We start from the raw sequence: 18,396 nt of genomic DNA, 5'->3' as shown, positions 1-18,396 counted from the left end.
TCTCCAGGCAACAGCAGCGGCGGCGCTCTGCTATTCCTAGACCCTCCTCTCAGACTGAGGGGTGATGAGCAGAACAGCCCAGGACTGAAACGCTCCACTCCGCCGCGCTCAGCTCTGGTGTGTCGGCCTCGCTTCGAGTCCCGCCTTACCAGTATTAATTACTTTTCACTGGAGAAGCTGCGTCATAACTTCAAAGAGCCGACAACAACACAGCACCACTGTTCGACCTCCCAAAGAAGAAACCATTGGGTAATATAAACGTCAATTATTTTTGAAAGAATAATACGTCCATTTAACAAAACAGCATAGTTTTACATTAAAATAATAAATATTGTTTCCTTGTAGAAACGTTCTTTCTTCATTAAGAGATTAGCTAACATTTTAAGAAGTAAAAAGTTAGGTTTTTACTTCTTAAAAAGTAAAAAGCTAACTTTTTTGCTTTTTACTAAAAGCTAAAGAGTGAGATAAAAGGCAAATAAAGTTGTTTGCAATACAACTAATTTAAAATAATGTATTATTTTTGAACTTATTTTATATATTCAGCCTTTGGTAGCTGGTGTGTGATGTTAGCCTGTATTGCTGTTCTTTGGTATACTTCGTTCCTCCTCCTCTTTCAACAGTAGTGTCCATACAGTTTGTTTATTCCTTGAAACAGTAATGCATAAAACCAATAATAGCTTTCTGCTCACCTAATTAAAAATGCTCAATAAATCCAGCAAATGTTCAAAGGTTATTGAATAGATATGATTCAACTACAGTATCATAGAGAAATGTGTTTATTAAGTAATTATTGTGCATTTTTGAGCAAATGTGACTGAATATGAAAGTTTGTCAGTTCTGCAATGAAATACCAAATTAAAGTCGTTAATGGTGTTATAACTAGAACAATTAATAATTGGGATGTTTAAATGTCTAAATCCAGCCAACGTAATCTCCTGTGGACAACATTATCTTTTGACTCTTACAATACTCTTATCAGTCTACACAGAAATGACAAAAAATAAATAAAAAATGGCCTCATGAGGTTTTCAGAGACCAGAGAGTTCATATCAGGAGTTCATGTTCACAGCAGAGGCTCCCTCAGCAGCAGTTATGCAAGCCCAAGGAGAGTCTGGTTGCAGCTGGGCTGGTGTCAGGGGCTATTTACGTTGACATGCCATTCATCCAGCTAAAAATAAAGGTACACACTCGTTGGCCCTCTTAAAATGTCATTCCACACAGCCAGTGGGTGAATGCACAGACCCCCGTAGAAGAGATGTACTTGGAAGTTTCTGAATTTCTTAAAATGCCTTTTCGTTTCAGTCTTCCCGAATGCTGCCGTCGCACCGGCTCTTCTAAAGCTCCACCCAGACTGGTCGCTCTCCAGCCAACATGTCGTCGTCCTACGCGGCTGCCATATCGGCCCTTCTTACATCCAACCAACCCATCCATCAGCCTTTCTCGGAAACAAAACATAAGAGCAGCAGCAGAAAGAGTCCCACACCCAGCAAGACCCCCCACTGCCCTCTGTCTTTACAGAGCCACGCCGCTTCACCGGAGCCTCTGGGATCTTATGAAGAGCAACAGGAGAATCCTTCAGACTACGGCATTGGTAAGTCAGATCCCAGTAATAAATCTCAGCCCTGTAACGTCTTCACTTCTGATTTCTATCAACCGCACATTGCTTCCAGGTGGTTATTACCAGGTAGAGATTGGAGAAATATTTGTTGACCGCTATCAAGTCCTTAAAAAGTTGGGAAGGGGTCACTTCTCCACCGTGTGGCTCTGCTGGGACATGGTGTGAGTAAAAGCTTGACCTTGTAGCTTTTGCATTAAGCGTAATGATACCTAGCCATGCTAAAAATATTATTTCTATCATTTGAAGTTTTCAACAATGTGTCTCGTTGCAACAACCAACGTAATCTAGTCCAGTGGCTCTGCTTCCAGTCTTGTGCAGCCTCTTACAGGCTTGCCTGGGTTTTTTCCATCACAGCTACCCTGCTTCATTGTTCCCGCTGTAGATAAACATCTTCTCAGCATGTTCCATTGTGGAGATGGTGGCTTCAGGGTCATGTGTTTTTATTTTGGTTTCATGAGACTGGAGCTAATTTTTTATTTTTTTTTTTACATTTGCTGAGGCCCCTAATTGGGGACTGGCAATTAACCATTGAAAATTATATGTGACTTTATATCGTTCGTTCTACGATATTAAAATCTTATTTAAAAACAAAAACAAAAAAAAACCACTGGTTGTAATATGACAACTGTGTAAAAATCCCAACAGGGTATGAACAGTTTTGCCAGGAAGTGCAAGGAACCGTGATGGTCACTGTTGTAATCATATAAAAAACTTTTTTTTTTTTGTTTTGCCCGCAGAACGAAGCGCTTTGTGGCTCTGAAGGTGGTGAAGAGCGCTGAAATGTTCACTGAGATGGCACTGGATGAGATCACACTGCTTAAATGTGTCAGTCTGAGTTTCCACTTCGATGCGTCTCGTTTGTTTCTTTCTTTCAAGCATTGTTTGAAACGTGTAGTGAAGCAACATGTTGCAACAGCTTATACTTTGTTGTGTCGTCTTTAGTTTTTGTTGTTTTTATTTTTTATTTATTTTATTTTTTTTTTGCTGTTGTTGAAACCAAAAGTCATTTGAATGAGCAGATCTTCTTTTTCTTTTGTGCTTACAAGGTAAGGGACAGCGACCCCAAGGATCCTAAGCGTGAGAAAATCGTGCAGCTCATTGACGACTTTCGAATCTCGGCTCCGACCGGAGAGCGTATCTTTTCCAGAACGGAGACGACGTCGCTCCGAAACGATTCGGTTGCGAGGTTGTTGCTGGACTTAGAGGGTTCCGCTTTTAATGCCGTCGCTGCAAGAAGCGCTCACATCACTTCACTGTGGGGAAAACAAAACAAAACAAACAAAGCTCCTTAGCTGCACGTCCAGACGTGTGCATGGTTCTGGAGGTTCTCGGCCACGAGCTTCTCAAGTGGATCGTCAAATCCAACTACACAGGCCTCCCCCTGCCTTGTGTTAAAAGCATCCTCAAGCAGGTGTGCTGCATTTTTATCTCCTTTCATTTCACTTCTGACTTGGATCGCGTCAGCCGTGTGAATTCTGTTGCAGGTCTTGCAGGGTTTAGATTACTTGCACACTAAATGCAAAGTCATCCACACGGACATCAAGCCGGAGAACATCCTCCTGAGAGCGGACGAGATTTATCTCCGGAAGCTTGCAGCCAGCACCAAGCTGCAGCAGTTACCCGTTCCTCCTCCTCCTCCTCGTCTCAGCAGCAGCAGCAGCTCAGGTTTGGTGCAAATCCTTTGAGTAATTGCTTTGACTCAATAAATTTTGAGAATCAAAAGTTGTTTTGGGTTTTTTTGTTTGTTTTGTTTGGTGTAGCTCTTGTTGAGGGTCGTTCATTAGTCTCATTTTCATTCTTCTCTCTTTCTGCCAGTGAACAGAGACTCGAGAGAAAAGCAGGTGTGGGACTTTAAAATGAACTCTTCCGGAATAATTGTGACTCGATTCACGCTGAGCTTTGTTGTGACCTTTGTCTTTCCCGCTACTCTTTCCTAAGAGCGTGTTCAACTGGTTTGGGAAGCTGACGGGGGTCCTGCACACGCTTGGCGAATGGGTAAGCTGACAGACGGCAACCGCATGGGATGCTGATGAAGAGCGTTGGGGAAGCGTGCGTTATTGTGCTCTAATCCCTCTTTAGCAATGTGTCTGATTTAAAAAAAATATCTGATCACCCTCGATAAAGATAGCCTATATACATATATAAAAAAAAGCCTTAGGCTAAAATAACATTTCTATAGCATAATACTCAAGATTCAGCAAATTCAACCCTATTCCATGTATTCATACTATTTCTTTTAGCCGATGAGAATTGCGATAATATTTGTCTTTCCACCACAAGCAGTAAGCAGGATTGTAAGGGAGGTAAAAAGCCAAAAGTCTTTCAGATCTGAACCGAGTCCCCGTTGGATCAGGCGAACCCAGGGATTTGTCCTCGGACCCTCCTTCCTCATCACATACGTGCTTCCCCTCTGGCAGTAGGCTATTTCCTGCAAATTTCCTATTGGTTATGAACCAATATTTCATAAACACATTGGTTTGTTGTGTGGACAACACTCTGCTGTAACCAAATCCCTCTCAACTTGCCGTCCAACATTTCCACCCGCCTGTGTGAATCTCAAACCCAGTTTTCTAAGGGATTGTTTGTTTGCTGTAAATGTAAAATCCACACATTCTTTTTTTTTTTTTTTTGTAGCTCTAAATAAGTTGATACATTTCCTGCTACGTGGCAGATAAGTTGTAGAAATCCTAAAGGAAGCAAAAATAGTTTTCAAGATAGTTATTTTGAAGTGAATGTCCTTTGTCCAAATTAGGAGAAACGTGGAGAAGGCTTTTGCGCTGCAGTGGCGATGTCTGCTTTATGTCAGAAGAGACGAGGAAATGTTCCTGCAGCAGCGGCAGCTGTTGTTATGGTTACACTGTACTTTGCTGTTAGCAACGCTCAGTTCAACGGTTCAGATCACAGATCTTCCAACAGGGTTTTTCATTTTCAATGTGTTTATTTTTTTATTTATTTTTTTTGTCCCTGTCACGGCGCGCAAGTAAAGGAATCACGGAGCCAGTCGAGTTGGGAACATGCGTGAATTTACATGGTTTGCTTTAATCACACGGTTAACGCTCACGTCCGATTGTTTCTGACTACGACAGTCCAGCAAGGTCTCCAGGAGTCCGCTGAAGAAGCTATCGGCGAAGGACAAAAGCCGTCGGGGACAGAAGAGTCCGTCTGACCTGAAGTCAGACAAGCCTCATGTGACGTTTTCTGAAGATGCCGCTTCAAACGTGCATCACTTCACTAGCGCCTCAAAGCTCAGAGGTCATGACCTTAAGATGAGGAGGCAGACTTTGCTGTTTGAGGATGGACTGGACAGTGATCCACGCAGCCACAGGCTCTCCATGGGCTCATGCCCAAACTTTAGCGTGGACGCCCCGGCCTCCGGCTCCAGATCTGCGCTGTTCCCCCAGACGTCGCACACGGAGCCCGTTGCACCTCCGGCTTCCTCCGCTAGAGGTCAGTATCACTGCTTACTGCTACACTTGTTTAAAAAAAAAAAAAAAAAAGAAGGAGAAGTTAAAAATCACTTGAATGAAGCCTCAGCTTGGTTAATGTGTTTTAATGATCTGCATTCTTATCTCTTTGACCAAGTCACTGAAGTTTCTTTAAACCTTTTACTGCGTTTCAGGAATCGGCGACACAGATGTTCCTCTGGACGTACTGAAGCCTCACAATGCCGACAAAATTGTGGTCAAGATTGCAGATCTGGGCAACGCCTGCTGGGTGGTGAGTGATTAAAGTCAAACATACAGTTAAAATGATTTAAGTGATTAATCTCATACAATTTTTAATGAGTAAGTTGAGTCTTTTGATGAGACTCACTCTGGATTGATATTTACAACTTCATTTTTATTTATTTTTTATACATGTAGCGAATCTGAATCTGCTCACCATCAAGACAATCAACAAAAAAATATGCTTTACTCTCATGTCTCACTTTATTCTCTAGCTTTATGAGATTCTGAAGAGGTGAAGAAGATGAACAGAAACATTATGGAGCTTAGCTTCAGTGTTTTCTAGCTTTTATCACAGTATGAAAGGTGGACATACGTACTGACGTCAGCTTTTCGTCCCATTTCACTCCAAATCGCTTAAATTGAACATTTTGAGCATTGCTGTCTTTGTTAGTTATTGAGAGCCTTCAGAAACATACGTTTTACTAATAGAGATGAATCTTAATAAACCGAATATCAAAAAAACTACTTCTGAGAAAATAAGATCGCATGAAAGCAGTAAGAATAAATAGCTTCGGCGTGTGAGATTTTTTTTCTCTTTTTGACCAGTGGCTAGACAGCAGACTGTGAAATTGACTATGTGCCGTTTGACCGAACAAATCTGGATGAAGGAAGTTAAAGAAGAAAAGTTCAGTTGTCGCCTGCGCCGTCACGGGGGAGACGTGGGAAATCTCCGTGCTTAAGAAGCCGGCTGTCCACAGAGAGCTGCATCCTAAATACTTGGATGAAAAGTTCAGCTGGAAAAATGTGTTGTTGATAAAGAATCCCAGGGAAACACCAGCCTTAGTAGGAATAATGACAATGATTATTCTGACTTTTTAACCTCAGAATTCTGATCTTCTGAAAAGAAAATCTGAATAATTTTTTTTCCAGTGGCCCCATCTTCCACAGTTTTGGGTTTTAAAACACACATAACCGAGTGTTGATGAATTTCTGCAGTTCGTTCTCACATTTTGACTTCCATCCATCCATTTTCTGTTCACCCTTGTCCCTTAAAGGGGTCAGGAGGGTTGCTGGTTCCAATCTCCAGCTACGTTCTGGGCGAGAGGCGGGTTCACCCTGGACAGGTCGCCAGTCTGTCACAGACATTTTGACTTGAGTCACCTAAATAAGATTTCCTGTAACATTCTGATTTATTTATCTGACCCTGATCTTTCAACCTTGAATGAAGACAGTAAGATGAACCTAGAGAACTTCAGACCATAAACTACTAAAAAGAAAGAAATGACCAAGGGTTTAAACCTTGTAAATGTAGAAAACCATCCATTAAAAAAAACAAGACAGAAATGAATCCGTTTAACAGAAAAACAAACAAACCTTCCCGTCCTGGTTCTGAGCTCCAGCCTGGTTTAGAAAGGCCCAGTCCAGTTCTGTTCGACCAACCAGATGTGCTTGGCTGCAGATTGCCGGATCGTATTTTTGGTTCTTCTCTGTTTTCAGCACAAGCACTTCAGCGAAGACATTCAGACCTGTCAGTATCGCTCCATTGAGGTTCTGATTGGTGCGGACTACGACACGCCAGCCGACATCTGGAGCGCCGCCTGCATGGTGAGAGAGACGATAGCGAAACAATTGCTCCACCGTTGGAAGGATTGCGTTGCTATTGTCTCCTTGTGTCCTCCCAAGGCCTTTGAGCTGGCCACGGGAGACTACCTGTTTGACCCCCAGGCAGGAGCCGCGTTCTGCCGGGAGGAAGGTGTGTGTGTGTGTTTGGGTACTATTATTGATGTGTTTGAGATCAATAATATGAACGTTTTTCACGTCCGTAGATCACATTGCCCATATCATCGAGCTGCTCGGACCTCTCCCGTCCCAGTTTGCCCTTTCTGGGAGAAAATCCAAACAATACTTCAACAGGAAAGGTAAAGTCAAGTGTTCAAGAAATAGACGTCTCTTTTCCTCTTTTGGCAAATTTTTTTGTTTTAATATAGTACATTTTGAGTACATACCTAATTTATCTCGTACAGCACAAGAAAATACAAGAGATGATGATGTGATTGGAGTGTTCACTTGTTAGGGCACCTTTAGAGTCTTCTGTTGGCGGTAAACAGACTTAGCATGGCTACAAAATTGCAGCGTGACAAACTGACACCCGTGTGCTCTTCTAAGAAGATGCTAATCCATGTCTGAGAGGGATAGAAACACTTATATGAAGAGAATATTAGCATTTATTCTCATTTACCTTCAAAGTTCCACTTAGGTAGTTTCTGCTTGTTTTGTCTCTCCTTTCATTACTCAATTACTAACCGATCTATTAGTGAGTACTAATAGGTTCATTGTGGGTTGTTTTTAGTGATTAAATCTAATCCAATCATTCAGCGTCTACCTGAAGTGTCAACACTGAGATGTTTACAAAGAGAATTTTGCCGTTCAGAGAGGCTTTGGAAGATCTGAGACTGATAAAAATCCTCTCAAGTGAGACTTCAATTTCAATACATACATATATTTCAGTAGTCAGTTAACCGATGCAGCTTATGATTCTAAGGTTTATGACTTTGCCGCTATGAGGTGCTGCCCTCAGCTTCGCATGCAAACCTTCACCACAGTATGTTTGACGCTAATCTGAACTCTGGGATTTCTGAGAGCTGCCAGCATTTCAGCGTCCAGCATTGCCCGTAGCACACTGTTTGTTTCAAAGGTCAAGGGAATAAAGCGGCAGGCCCTGCTTTACGCGGCTCAGCCTTTTGTGTTCTCTGCAGAAAAGAATCACTCAGCCTGAGCTGACCCAGATATTTCTCCAGACGGAAAATATATATTTGTTTTGACTAGTCTTTGCGTCTCAGCGCTCTGACCTTAGTTCACTAATACTGCAAACAATCCAACGACTCTTTCTTCTTTATCAACACGACCTGATAAAGCTAGCCTGCGCTCCAACACAACCTTTGAGCTCCTGACTGACCAATCAAGAGTCAGAGCTTATTTCTCCCACCAGCCTTTTTTTTTCTCTCCCTCTGCATTTCTGCTCTTGTACAACTGCTGCTTTTTATTAGGGTAACATTTTAAAAGCCCGATTCTCACACAGATTTGTAAAATACATGAAATTGATTCAGTCTAATTATTTGATATGGTTCTTGCTTTTTGCGGTACTGGACCGTATGGACGGTTTATGATATGAATAATTACAAAGTCGAGCTGCTCTGAGGAGCCAGAAACCCGTCTCTCTCCCTCTCTCTCTCTTCAGGGCAGCTGCGGCACATCTCCAAACTGAAACCGTGGAGCTTGTTGGAGATCCTGCTGGATAAGTACGAGTGGCCACGGGAGGAGGCGCTCCAGTTCAGTTCGTTTCTCCTCACCATGTTGGAACTGCAGCCACAGAAAAGAGCCACAGCTGCTCAGTGTCTGAAACACCCCTGGGTTTCCTCCTAGAGACGCACAGCAGCGCCGGGAGACCAGGGCCCTTGGACAAGAGGGCCCTGGTCTCCCGGCTTTTGTCAGAAATTTTGAAATTCATCTCAGAAGATTTTCTGGAAAAAAAAAACAAGGAAATTTCTCAGCTTCAAAAGTCTAATGTCTACTGGGAAAGAAAACAAATTGGAAATCTTGAGCTAAGTAGTTTATAGAAGGCCTTGCATTTCTGAGTTTCAAAAGTCAAACATTTGCTATTAAAAAACCCCCCCAAAAAACTCAAATTTTGAGGTCAATCTCAGACAAAAGATTAATTTCCGGGTATCAAAAGTCAAATTTTGTCATTTTTCCTTGAAAATTTCTGAGATTATTCTCAAAATTTGGCATTCTTTATTATTATTATTATTATTATTATTTTTTTTTTTTTTACTTTTGGACCACAGAAACTCCCCCACCCCCTTTTTTTTAGAACATTTCTGAGATTATTCTCAAAATTTCTGCTTTTTTTTTTGGGGGGGGGGGAGGGGGGGTTTGGTGGAAATATCTTACTTTTTTTTTTTTTTTTCTATGTACAGGTGTTTGATGCAGGTCTTGTGCGAAATTCTGTTCCCCTGTGAAAATCTGTTCCCCCTGTGTCGGGAGCGCGCATTGCAGCCAGAAAGGCGGATCTGAACATTTTCACGGCGCTTCTGATCGATTTCTCGGTAAAACAACTCATATAATCATGTCAAGCTTGTAACATTCAGTTTAATCGGCAGCTGTTGTTTACAAAATTGTACAGTAATTAAATAAACGACGTCTTTTTACGCTGTTTTGTGTTATTTTAAACGCCAAGAGAATCGGTCTTTCTTCAACTTTTGTCACTTCAGCTTGACAGAAATAAAAGTCAGTCACCAAACAATTTTTCAACACGTAGTATGTATTTATAGTTTTTCATTGCTGATATAAGAGGATGGTAGCTGGCTGATAGCAAGGCACAAAAATTAAGACTTCCTGAAAAGATGAGAGTGTAGACTTTCTGGTAAATCTTGTTCTAATGTAAAATATGACAGATTACTGGATTGAGGAAATTTCTAGTATACTACATGCTACCACACATAACAATTTTTGAGAATTTGGAAACAGTTGCTCTTTATTCCCCAAAGTTATGGGAGGAGGAGAGGAGAGAATGGATATTTCAGCTGCCTGAAATAATCAGTCCCCCCTCCATAAAATGGGAACAAATTAACTTACCAGAAAATCTTTTACTGTGCTTATTCCTCTCATAACCAACAATAAATCCTGTGAATTTGGTAGCATTTGCTCTAAATTTGACAAAGTTATGAGGGGGGAACCAAATATTTTACCCACCTGAAATAATCCGTTCCCCCTCTGGAACATTAACGGAGTCCTTCAATTCAAGCCGAACATCTAGAAGAGGGAAGCGGTTATCTCCACTCCAAAGACTCCTCACGTCAAGACTAAAAATAACAAACGCTGTGACAGACGCTTCTTGTTTTCTGCGGCTGCGGAGCGTGGAGGTTTCAGCGGGCTGCACATTTCTCGCATGCCCACACTTCGCATGAGCGGAGGAGGACGAGGGAGGAGTTAGCTTCATGTAAACTCGGGCATATGCCACATTTTCCCTGGAGCAGCGACGAGGCGAGGAGAGGACGGAGGAACTCCACCTGATCACATGGGCAAAGTCTCTCGTGTTGGATCGTAAGGTGAGTTGATTCATGATTACTCTTGAGTTACTTTGTTTCTGTTTCGCTAAAAGGGACGCATGGCTCAATCTGGATTCATGCCTTCCGCACTTGGAAATGTGCTCATTTGTAGCAGATTGACTTGTTAATTTGAAATCTTTTGCCACAGGAAATGTGGTCAAACAGCCTTTGCTGTCTCTATGCGTGTCTCTGTGTGTGTGCGCGCGCTTTTTTTTTCTAAACTGCAGCTATAATTTAAACATTGCATTGTCAAAAAGGAATGACTGGTTTAACAATAATAATAATTATAATAAAAGGTACCAGTTTTGTTCTGCATTTTAATACGTTGAGAAGAAAGCCCGAGTAAAAGGTCACAGTCTCAGTTTTGTGCCTTTGGGTGACACAGCTCTTAACCCCCAGCCAGTTGCCATGCGACTCAAACTCTAAATCAGAAGGGATTACCTCAGCTACAACCGAGCTTTCACAGCTGCATTATTACTCCAAGGTAGCCCTTTTCTCTCTTTCTCTCTGCTGCTCTCCTCACCGCTTTTCCAGAGAACGAGTTCTGTTTAAGATTCAAGCTGTGCTCTTCTCCTCTTTTCCCTCCCCGCTTCATCTGCGCACAGGCTGCAGATAAACAGCTCCTAAGTGTGGGAAAGCAGCTGTTTGTTTCAGATTATTGCAGCTCATTTTGGATACATTCTTCACAGTGATATATATACATGTATTTTGTGTGTGTGTGTGTTCAGATTGGATGTGGCAGCAGGAGCAGCTCCTGTATTGTACCCTGCATAGTAAACACCCATCTCATTATCTAAACACAAAGGGACAGGTAGAGCGATGGGAGACACAAGGGTCCCTTCATCTTTCCCCTTGCAGATTTTTTTTGCTCTTCATTCATCACCGTCTCTTTCAATATTGCAGCACTGCACACTGTAACAGTACAATTTTCTTTATTTTTCATCCCCCCCCAGGATGTGGCTGACTCTCCTCTACAGCTGCGCTAGCGGGGCCGCTCTGCTGTATGTGCTCTACAGATGGGTGATCCCGTCTGTCGTGCAGTACCACGGGGGTCTCGCACTCGTTTGGCACGACACCATCGTGGAGGGATTGCTGAACACACTGACCCAGACCACGCGTCCTCAGGTGGGCCTTTGCCAGACGCTCGCCGAACACGATAAACGAACAAAACCTTCATCGAAGGCGTCAGAGTATTAGGGAAACCTTTTTATTTTTTAAAAACGCTCATTGACTACCTCGTTAAACTCTCCAAATTACCTGGTTTGTTTTTGCCTCAGCAGTGAAACGCAATGCCTTGCAAAAAAAATTATTATTCACGTTCTGTGGAAGTGAAGTGGAAGGAAAGCAGTGCATCTGTTTGTGCATCTGAGTGAACCTGTTGGCCGTTCTTCTGTGTGAAACGTCTCGGGTTCAGTGAGGTTGTTTGGAACAGTTTTCAAGTCTTCCACAGACCCTTAAACGGAGTTGGGTTTGAACCGGAAGACGAACTTCTCACCCAGTCTTGGGTGTTTCTCAGTTTCAAAGAGCTTTTCCCTTCAGGACTGCTTTGTGTGTAACTCCATCCATCCATCTTCCTGTCAACACTTGCGTTGATGTGTAGTGTTGATTTCTAGTATTTCACTTGTGGAAAAATGTGTTTTTTTTTTGTTTTTTTTTTTAATTTCTCATCTCACCAGAGCATTTTCTTCGAGGTGTTTGCAGTTCGTCTTGCAGGACTTTGTGGCAAACCGTAAATTCCTGCGGCTTCCTTTTAGCAGTGGGACGCTTGTATAGAGGCCAGATTTGTGAAGTGACAGCTAATATTTGCTGACTGTGCTACTGACCTCACCAGCTCCTCCTGAGTTACCATCTTGGCCATGTCTTAATATATTCTCAGTTGTACCAGTTTCTGTCTTGCCCAGTTTCGCAGGATGACCTGAACAGGGCTAGTTATGGATTAAAGGGCCAGTAGTGTGTAAATGTGACTTTTTTTAGCTTTACATAACGCTACAATGTTATTCCCCCATCAAAAACGTACCTGGAGTGTTTCTTTCTGTTTTTCATGCATGTTTGAGAAATCCTTCAATCTCCCGTGGCAACCGTTCGGGTTCGTTAAAACTCTTTGTGTTTCGCGGGTCAGTCCCTGGTTTTTAAGATGTTGTTTGCTCACTAATGTTCTTTTACAAACATCTGGATTCACACTGAGATTAAATTTCACGCAAATAGACCCGAGTTCTTTTGCAGGCAATTGGTTGGACTGAATTTTATTTGGTGGCATCAGAGTAGCTGACCTTCAGTGCTCCCTCCTCAAGATGTACCGTGTTCCTGTCGCCTCATCAGTGCTCGGTGCTTTCTGTTGGGTGGTCAAGATCTGAAACGTGAAGACTTTTTCGAGGCGCACCACAGATTGTCGTGGCAACATGATGCATGTATTTGATGTTGGTCTTTTGGAGGCTGCAAAAAATATCTCTGCCTCTTCATTTGGGTTCACTCTCTTTTAGTCAAGAGTGAACTTGTAGGAGAAGATACGAGGGAAGCCAAAAAAAAAAAAACCCTTTCAAGCCCTTCGTGTGGAGACGATCCGTTTTGTTAAGGTGGCTCAGCCGCAGCAGGACAGATGCATGCTGGGACTCCCTCCTGTCAGCTAAGAAAACAATTCTTGGGCTCAGCAAAGCTGCGTAGATCTGCGGAGATCTGCTGACCTCAGCGGATTCGTGGTCTGAGCCTTCTTAAGGCTCACAACTTGGCATTAACGGCGTGAAACCTTACTCCCCGTCACAGCGAGCCTCAACCACCCAGGCTCGACCGATGTTTGTGTAAGTGCTGCGAAGTATATTAAAATAAAAACGCCTGCCTCTGAAGACGACGTGAAACCCTTCCTGCAGGAACAGAGACGCCTTCCAAAACGTTTCCACGCTTTCCAAAGACTCGGTTCCTCGTTCTCGCCCCTTCTGTACCTTCACGCCGTTCGCTCGCGACCGCCGAATGTAGATTCTGCTACGTTAACACGTCGGCGTGTCGTCCCGAGTGGAGTGAAGGAACGGCGCAGGCTTGCGGGGCGTTTCGCACGTCTGGGCTTGTTGAAATATTTTCTAGTTTGAAAACAGGAGAGGCGAATGCAGCCGGCTGAAAGCGATCGCACAGCGAACACGGCTCCCTGGAAATTGGAACATGGAGAAAAGAAATGCGGGTGATTTTTAAACGGTTTTAATCAAACGTAGAGTAACCAATACCCAAAGCAATTGGTTGTCGTGATATTTGTTTCTTTTTTTCAACCTTTATTTAACCAGAAAACCCCCCCAATGTTTTCATGATTTAACTTAATTGTGACTGATTATCTTGTAAAAGATTTTTTACTTTCGTTTTGGAGATCTTTGATCTCGAGGAAGTTCCTCCCCCAGCCCCCGGTTTTAATAAAATTTGAAGAAGAAGAATTCAGTAATAAAATACATTTCCTGTCGTCTTTTTAAAAAAAGCTTACTGTCCTATTTTAATTTCACGCAAGCAGAAACTGACAACATCAACTTGTTTAATCTGGAGAAGACACTAAAACACAGCAGCTTAGTAAAAATCTAACTCCTGCGGAATAGATTTACAATTATTTTTAAAGTAATATAGGTTTTGGTTTTTTGTTTTTTTTTAAATGGTTTCATTAGGAAGTCATCATAACGTCTGGCGGCATTTCCACAGGAGAAATTGCTAGACTTTGAGAATCCTTTCATAAGGAACATGGGTTAGCTAACAGGCTAACATGTAACTGAGGAGCCAGTCACCGAGATGGGCTGCTGATTGGACAGTATGCAGCAGCAGCAGTAAAAAGGCTGTTAGTGACTTTAAGAAAATGATAAAGATACAAACAGGCTTATAAATATTCCAGTTATCACATCCCCAATAATCAGCTGACTGTAAGCTGCAACTCTGGTCTGCCTTCAGGAGGAGAAAATGTTCATTAAATGTGATGAAAAATAATAAAACAGTTTTTTCTTTTTACTCACTGGGAGGTTATTGACCGAACTGGAAGTGTTTTTGTTTGCTCCCTGCAGCGGATGTTGGCTGCAGTGCAGAAGAACGCCACTAGAGGGGACCCTCGCAGCGTGGTGAAAGCCATCGATCAGTTCTGCAGGCAGAAGGAGTGGGCCATGAATGTGGGAGATGAGAAAGGTGGCGACTTTTAATAATTATTATTATTAAAAGTTTATGACTCTGTCCTTTTATTAAAAAAAAAACACAAACAAACAAAAAACTTCCAATACGTTTTGATTCTTCCTTCGACCCCCCAGGGTGCATCCTGGACTCCGTGGTGACTGAAGTGAACCCGGCGACGGTGCTGGAGCTGGGAACCTACTGCGGCTACTCCACCGTGCGCATCGCCAGCCTGCTGCCGCCTGACGCCAAGCTCATCACCCTGGAGTTCAACCCACACAACGCCGCCATAGCTCGCCAGGTGATCGCTTGGGCAGGATTGGGAGACAAGGTAAAAGCCCGACGTCTAAAGCGAACTACGAGAAAGGGGAAGGGAGGAAAAAAAAAAATCCACTTCTGGGTCACATGGCCGAGTGTTTTCTTCCCTCTAGATCCAGTTAGTGGAAGGAGCATCTGGTGACTGGATCCCCAAACTGAGGGAGAAGTTTGGGATAGAAGCGTTTGATTTGGTTTTCTTGGATCACTGGAAGGATCGCTACCTTCCCGACACGAAGCTGATGGAGGTGCGTCTTGTTGTAACACGCTTCAGTTTGGATGGAACGCTTTCCCTGGTCATTCTGCCATGACGCAGTTTTTGTTTTTTCAAAAGCAGGAGTGCGGTCTCCTCAGGGAAGGAAGCGTCCTGTTGGCAGATAACGTCATCTGCCCCGGAACGCCCGACTACCTGGAGTACGTTCGCCACAGCCCCCGGTATAAAAGCCAGTACTTCAGATCTCACCTGGAGTACACCAAAGTGGAAGATGGTTTGGAGAAATCGGTTTTCTTAGGGTAGATCTTCAATAGAAGAGCCTCAAACTCACATTTCAGAATCTTCCAGAGAATAAGAAATCCCGTCTCTTTTTCTAATGTAATGAAGACGTTGACTTGAAAATAAAAGTCACATGAAATACAAATGCAATGTTGCGTTCTTTATTGCCGTGACGTTTTTCACACATTGTCATGTCTTCATTTCAGCTTTCATTGTTTGTTTGTTGGGACTTTTTTTTTCCCTCTTTTTTTATCATGACAGAACAAACATTTTTTTCCCACAAGCCATTTGGGAACTAAGAAAGATGTTGCCTTAGAAAATAACAAAATGGAGATTTATTTTATTTAATTTTATGTCAATATGCAAAATACTTCATTAGCAGAGAACTGATAGTTTTCTCATGGAGGGGGCAGCATCATGTTGCGCCGGTGATGGGGGGTTGGGTTGTTTTTCATCAAACCTGCTTAATTCAGAGCAATTTGATATGAATTCTCTGAACTGCCAAACCTTTCAAAAATCCTATTTGTAAACAAAATGTCTGTTTATCTTCCTGATTCATCTCTCACGCTGCCTGGAGCGTTGGTGTCTCCTGGGCAGTAGCCCAGGGCGCCACGTTTTACTTTTCTTTGGAGGATGGGGGGCAGAGGGGCTGATTTCGGAATGTTTTGTTTTTTTGTTGTTGTTTGCAAACATTGTACCTTATATAAAACTTATAGGCCTGTATGAAGTGTGGTGGTTTTAATATTTTCTTTTTTTTCTTTTAAATCTATACGCAAATATTCAAAAATTCTGAAGTTAAGGTATATATATTTATGGGACCAAGCCATCTCACATGGGATGTTAATGCTGCAGGTTTGTTTGTTTGTTTGTGTAGGGCACCAAAATTGCCAAATCCGGTCCTGGGTCGGTGAAACACGTAGACGTTAATTGTAACTTGTCAAAAAGCAAAAAAAAATAAGGAAATAAAAATCAACTGGGTATGAACATTTTTGCGAGCCTGAACACTTGATCCTGAAAGTTGTGAGTGTTTCTGTCCAGCACGTTGCGGCGGTGGGGCGATCCTTTAACCGAGCTCCTAATTAACAGATGAGCTGCGAACTGATCTGGGAGCTGCCTTTTTTTTTTTTCAGAGCATCGACTCAAATCAATCGGAAACCTAATCCAGCTACATTCCGTAGCGCACAAACCTGCTCTGATATTCTGTCAGTGTGTGTTTGTGAGAGAGAGGGAGAAAGAGAGAGAGCAAATTGCTGCTTATCTAATCTCTTAAAGTGATGGAGTGGGAGGAGGGTTTTTTTTTCGTTTTTTTTGCTGCAGCTGTATGAGAGAGAGAGAGAAAAGTGAGCTTGTCCACCTAGTGCTTTCTTCACAGACGGCTGCATGATAATCCCAATCTGAGGCCATTAGTGCTCTGAGAGAGAGAGAGAGAGGGTTCACCGGAGTGAGGGAGGAGTGACTGCTCTGGACCGAGACGCGCACGGCTGAAAAAAGGACGGCAGAACGGGAGGAGAGCTTTTAAGGGATTTGGCGGAGATTTGGAGATTCTCATGCCGTAACGTTGCACTCTGAAACCCTCCAGAGCCTCTTCTTCATTTAGTCTTTTTAAAAATTACATCAGGTTTTTGTTTTGCTTTTTCAAATATTTTCTAACTTGGTTTTATTTTTTTAGTTGTTGTTTTTAAAGTCGTCCTGATCAGGCAGTCTGAGATGACAGAGCCTCGGGTTTGAAGTGCAGTTCGTCGAATCTGGACCTGGAGAATCTCCTGTGATGGATGAATGAATGAAGAGTGATCCATGAAGAATGGACAGGTGAGTAATGACTTCACTTCGTTCAAGTTGTTTGTAATGGTGCAGTTTTGTTTGTTTGTTTGTTATAAAGTGACTTGTCTTTCTCCATCATCCCTGTATTTCAAATTGATTTCAATCTGTTGAACTCAAATTACAGACGTCACATATTTGGCTCTGGGCGTTACTTAAAATAGCAATCAAAAGCAGTATTTAAATATGTAAAAAAGAATCACGGCAAAAACAAAAAACAGTAGCTTTGTTAGAAATTAAATCTGGACAGATTAAATGACTTCAAATGTCCTTGGAGTGAAAAACATCAAGTAAAAATTTCCAGACTCCACAGACAGCTGTGGATGTTTCTCTCTCTCTCTTTTTCTTGCTCTTCTCATGCAGATATAATCAACCTGGTTGGTGTTTCGAGGCACGGATTGCCCCCGTCAGTTTTCGTGATGTTTTCTGGTTTTGCAAAATTTATAATGTTTTCCATCTTCGGCTCTCAGCCCTCCACGATAAAAGCTTCCGGCGTTCCCTCCGTGTCATCCTGCAGGTTGTTTACAAAACTCCTCCTCCTCTGCTTTATTTTTTTATTTTTTATTTTTTGGTTGTTGCTTTTTCAACTTTACTTTTTATGCACTTGTTTTGGCCTTTCGTCTGAGTTTTGTTTTTAGTTGTGTAGCAAAGCAAAAGCTAGTTTCCTGAAACAATACAACCACCAGCACCTAGATCAGGGGAATCAAACTCATTTTTGTTTTGGGCCAAATCCAGATCATGAAGGTTCTTAAAGGGCCGGTTGTGGCAGAATGTACTGATAAAACCCGCTCACCAACAGTTAAAATGTCAATTAGTTCTTAAAATGAAATATTATTGAACATCTATTCAGTTCCTCCAGGATTTTGTGATTCTTTTAGTGGATTTTTGCAATAAAAATCAAAGTGTTTGTGGCTCTAATTTGGAAATATTTGCAGATATTGGCACTTATTTATGATGGTAAATTAAAATTTTATGACTCGCTGTATCGATCATGGACTTTGATCTGACATCAATGAAGGCTGAGGAAGCTGTTCAGTAAAAGAAAATATTTGAAAATGTTTGAGAAAAATCTGCAGTTAACTCCTAGTTATGTATTAGAAAAAGAATTAGCAAATTTGTTGATTTTGTGTGAATTTCCATGATAATTCTCAATGAGAAAAAGGGACTGATTGATATAATTTGGCAGCAAATAAATGAAAACTGCATTGATATTTAAGGACACTTAGTGTTTAGAATCTAGAGGGCCACTTAAAA

The 18,396-nt window shown here is 42.1% G+C and overlaps 2 protein-coding genes across 6 annotated transcripts; both read left to right on the top strand.

Moving 5' to 3' along the window:
• Positions 1–58: 58 nt before the first annotated feature.
• On the top strand, positions 59–9,133 carry LOC122833750 (SRSF protein kinase 2-like). Of its 2 annotated transcripts, XM_044121588.1 has the most exons (15): positions 59–249; positions 1,303–1,591; positions 1,671–1,779; positions 2,356–2,443; positions 2,665–2,752; positions 2,923–3,029; positions 3,103–3,283; positions 3,434–3,459; positions 3,557–3,613; positions 4,705–5,065; positions 5,238–5,335; positions 6,784–6,891; positions 6,970–7,039; positions 7,113–7,205; positions 8,525–9,133. In XM_044121588.1, the coding sequence occupies exons 2-15, from the start codon at positions 1,372–1,374 to the stop codon at positions 8,707–8,709; spliced, it is 1,791 nt and encodes a 596-aa protein (XP_043977523.1). In that variant the 5' UTR covers positions 59–249; positions 1,303–1,371; the 3' UTR covers positions 8,710–9,133. The 2 variants fall into 2 exon arrangements, with proteins under 2 accessions (XP_043977523.1, XP_043977526.1); XM_044121591.1 differs by lacking the exons at positions 59–249; positions 1,671–1,779 and having other exon boundaries at positions 1,454–1,591; positions 2,356–2,752.
• A 930-nt stretch (positions 9,134–10,063) lies between these two features.
• On the top strand, positions 10,064–15,474 carry comtb (catechol-O-methyltransferase b). 4 transcript variants are annotated; one of them, XM_044121593.1, is made up of 7 exons: positions 10,279–10,394; positions 11,123–11,205; positions 11,348–11,519; positions 14,417–14,534; positions 14,654–14,847; positions 14,948–15,079; positions 15,166–15,474. In XM_044121593.1, the coding sequence occupies exons 3-7, from the start codon at positions 11,349–11,351 to the stop codon at positions 15,346–15,348; spliced, it is 798 nt and encodes a 265-aa protein (XP_043977528.1). In that variant the 5' UTR covers positions 10,279–10,394; positions 11,123–11,205; position 11,348; the 3' UTR covers positions 15,349–15,474. The 4 variants fall into 4 exon arrangements, with proteins under 4 accessions (XP_043977530.1, XP_043977527.1, XP_043977528.1 ...); XM_044121594.1 differs by lacking the exon at positions 10,279–10,394 and adding an exon at positions 10,862–10,878; XM_044121595.1 differs by lacking the exon at positions 11,123–11,205 and having other exon boundaries at positions 10,064–10,394; positions 15,169–15,474.
• Positions 15,475–18,396: the final 2,922 nt, after the last annotated feature.

Source organism: Gambusia affinis, linkage group LG07 (assembly GCF_019740435.1).
Source record: "Gambusia affinis linkage group LG07, SWU_Gaff_1.0, whole genome shotgun sequence".
Taxonomy (NCBI): Eukaryota; Metazoa; Chordata; class Actinopteri; order Cyprinodontiformes; family Poeciliidae; genus Gambusia; species Gambusia affinis.
This window is presented reverse-complemented; position numbering and strand designations above follow the sequence as displayed.

Excerpts from the sequence above, each read along its gene's own strand:
- LOC122833750 (XM_044121588.1), top strand. The coding sequence starts at position 1,372 with ATGTCGTCGTCCTACGCGGCTGCCATATCGGCCCTTCTTACATCCAAC. Across the intron at positions 1,592-1,670 it reads TCCTTCAGACTACGGCATTG|GTGGTTATTACCAGGTAGAG; the intron begins GTAAGTCAGATC and ends CATTGCTTCCAG. Across the intron at positions 5,066-5,237 it reads TCCGGCTTCCTCCGCTAGAG|GAATCGGCGACACAGATGTT; the intron begins GTCAGTATCACT and ends ACTGCGTTTCAG.
- comtb (XM_044121592.1), top strand. The coding sequence starts at position 11,349 with ATGTGGCTGACTCTCCTCTACAGCTGCGCTAGCGGGGCCGCTCTGCTG. Across the intron at positions 14,535-14,653 it reads GAATGTGGGAGATGAGAAAG|GGTGCATCCTGGACTCCGTG; the intron begins GTGGCGACTTTT and ends TCGACCCCCCAG. Across the intron at positions 14,848-14,947 it reads GGGCAGGATTGGGAGACAAG|ATCCAGTTAGTGGAAGGAGC; the intron begins GTAAAAGCCCGA and ends TCTTCCCTCTAG.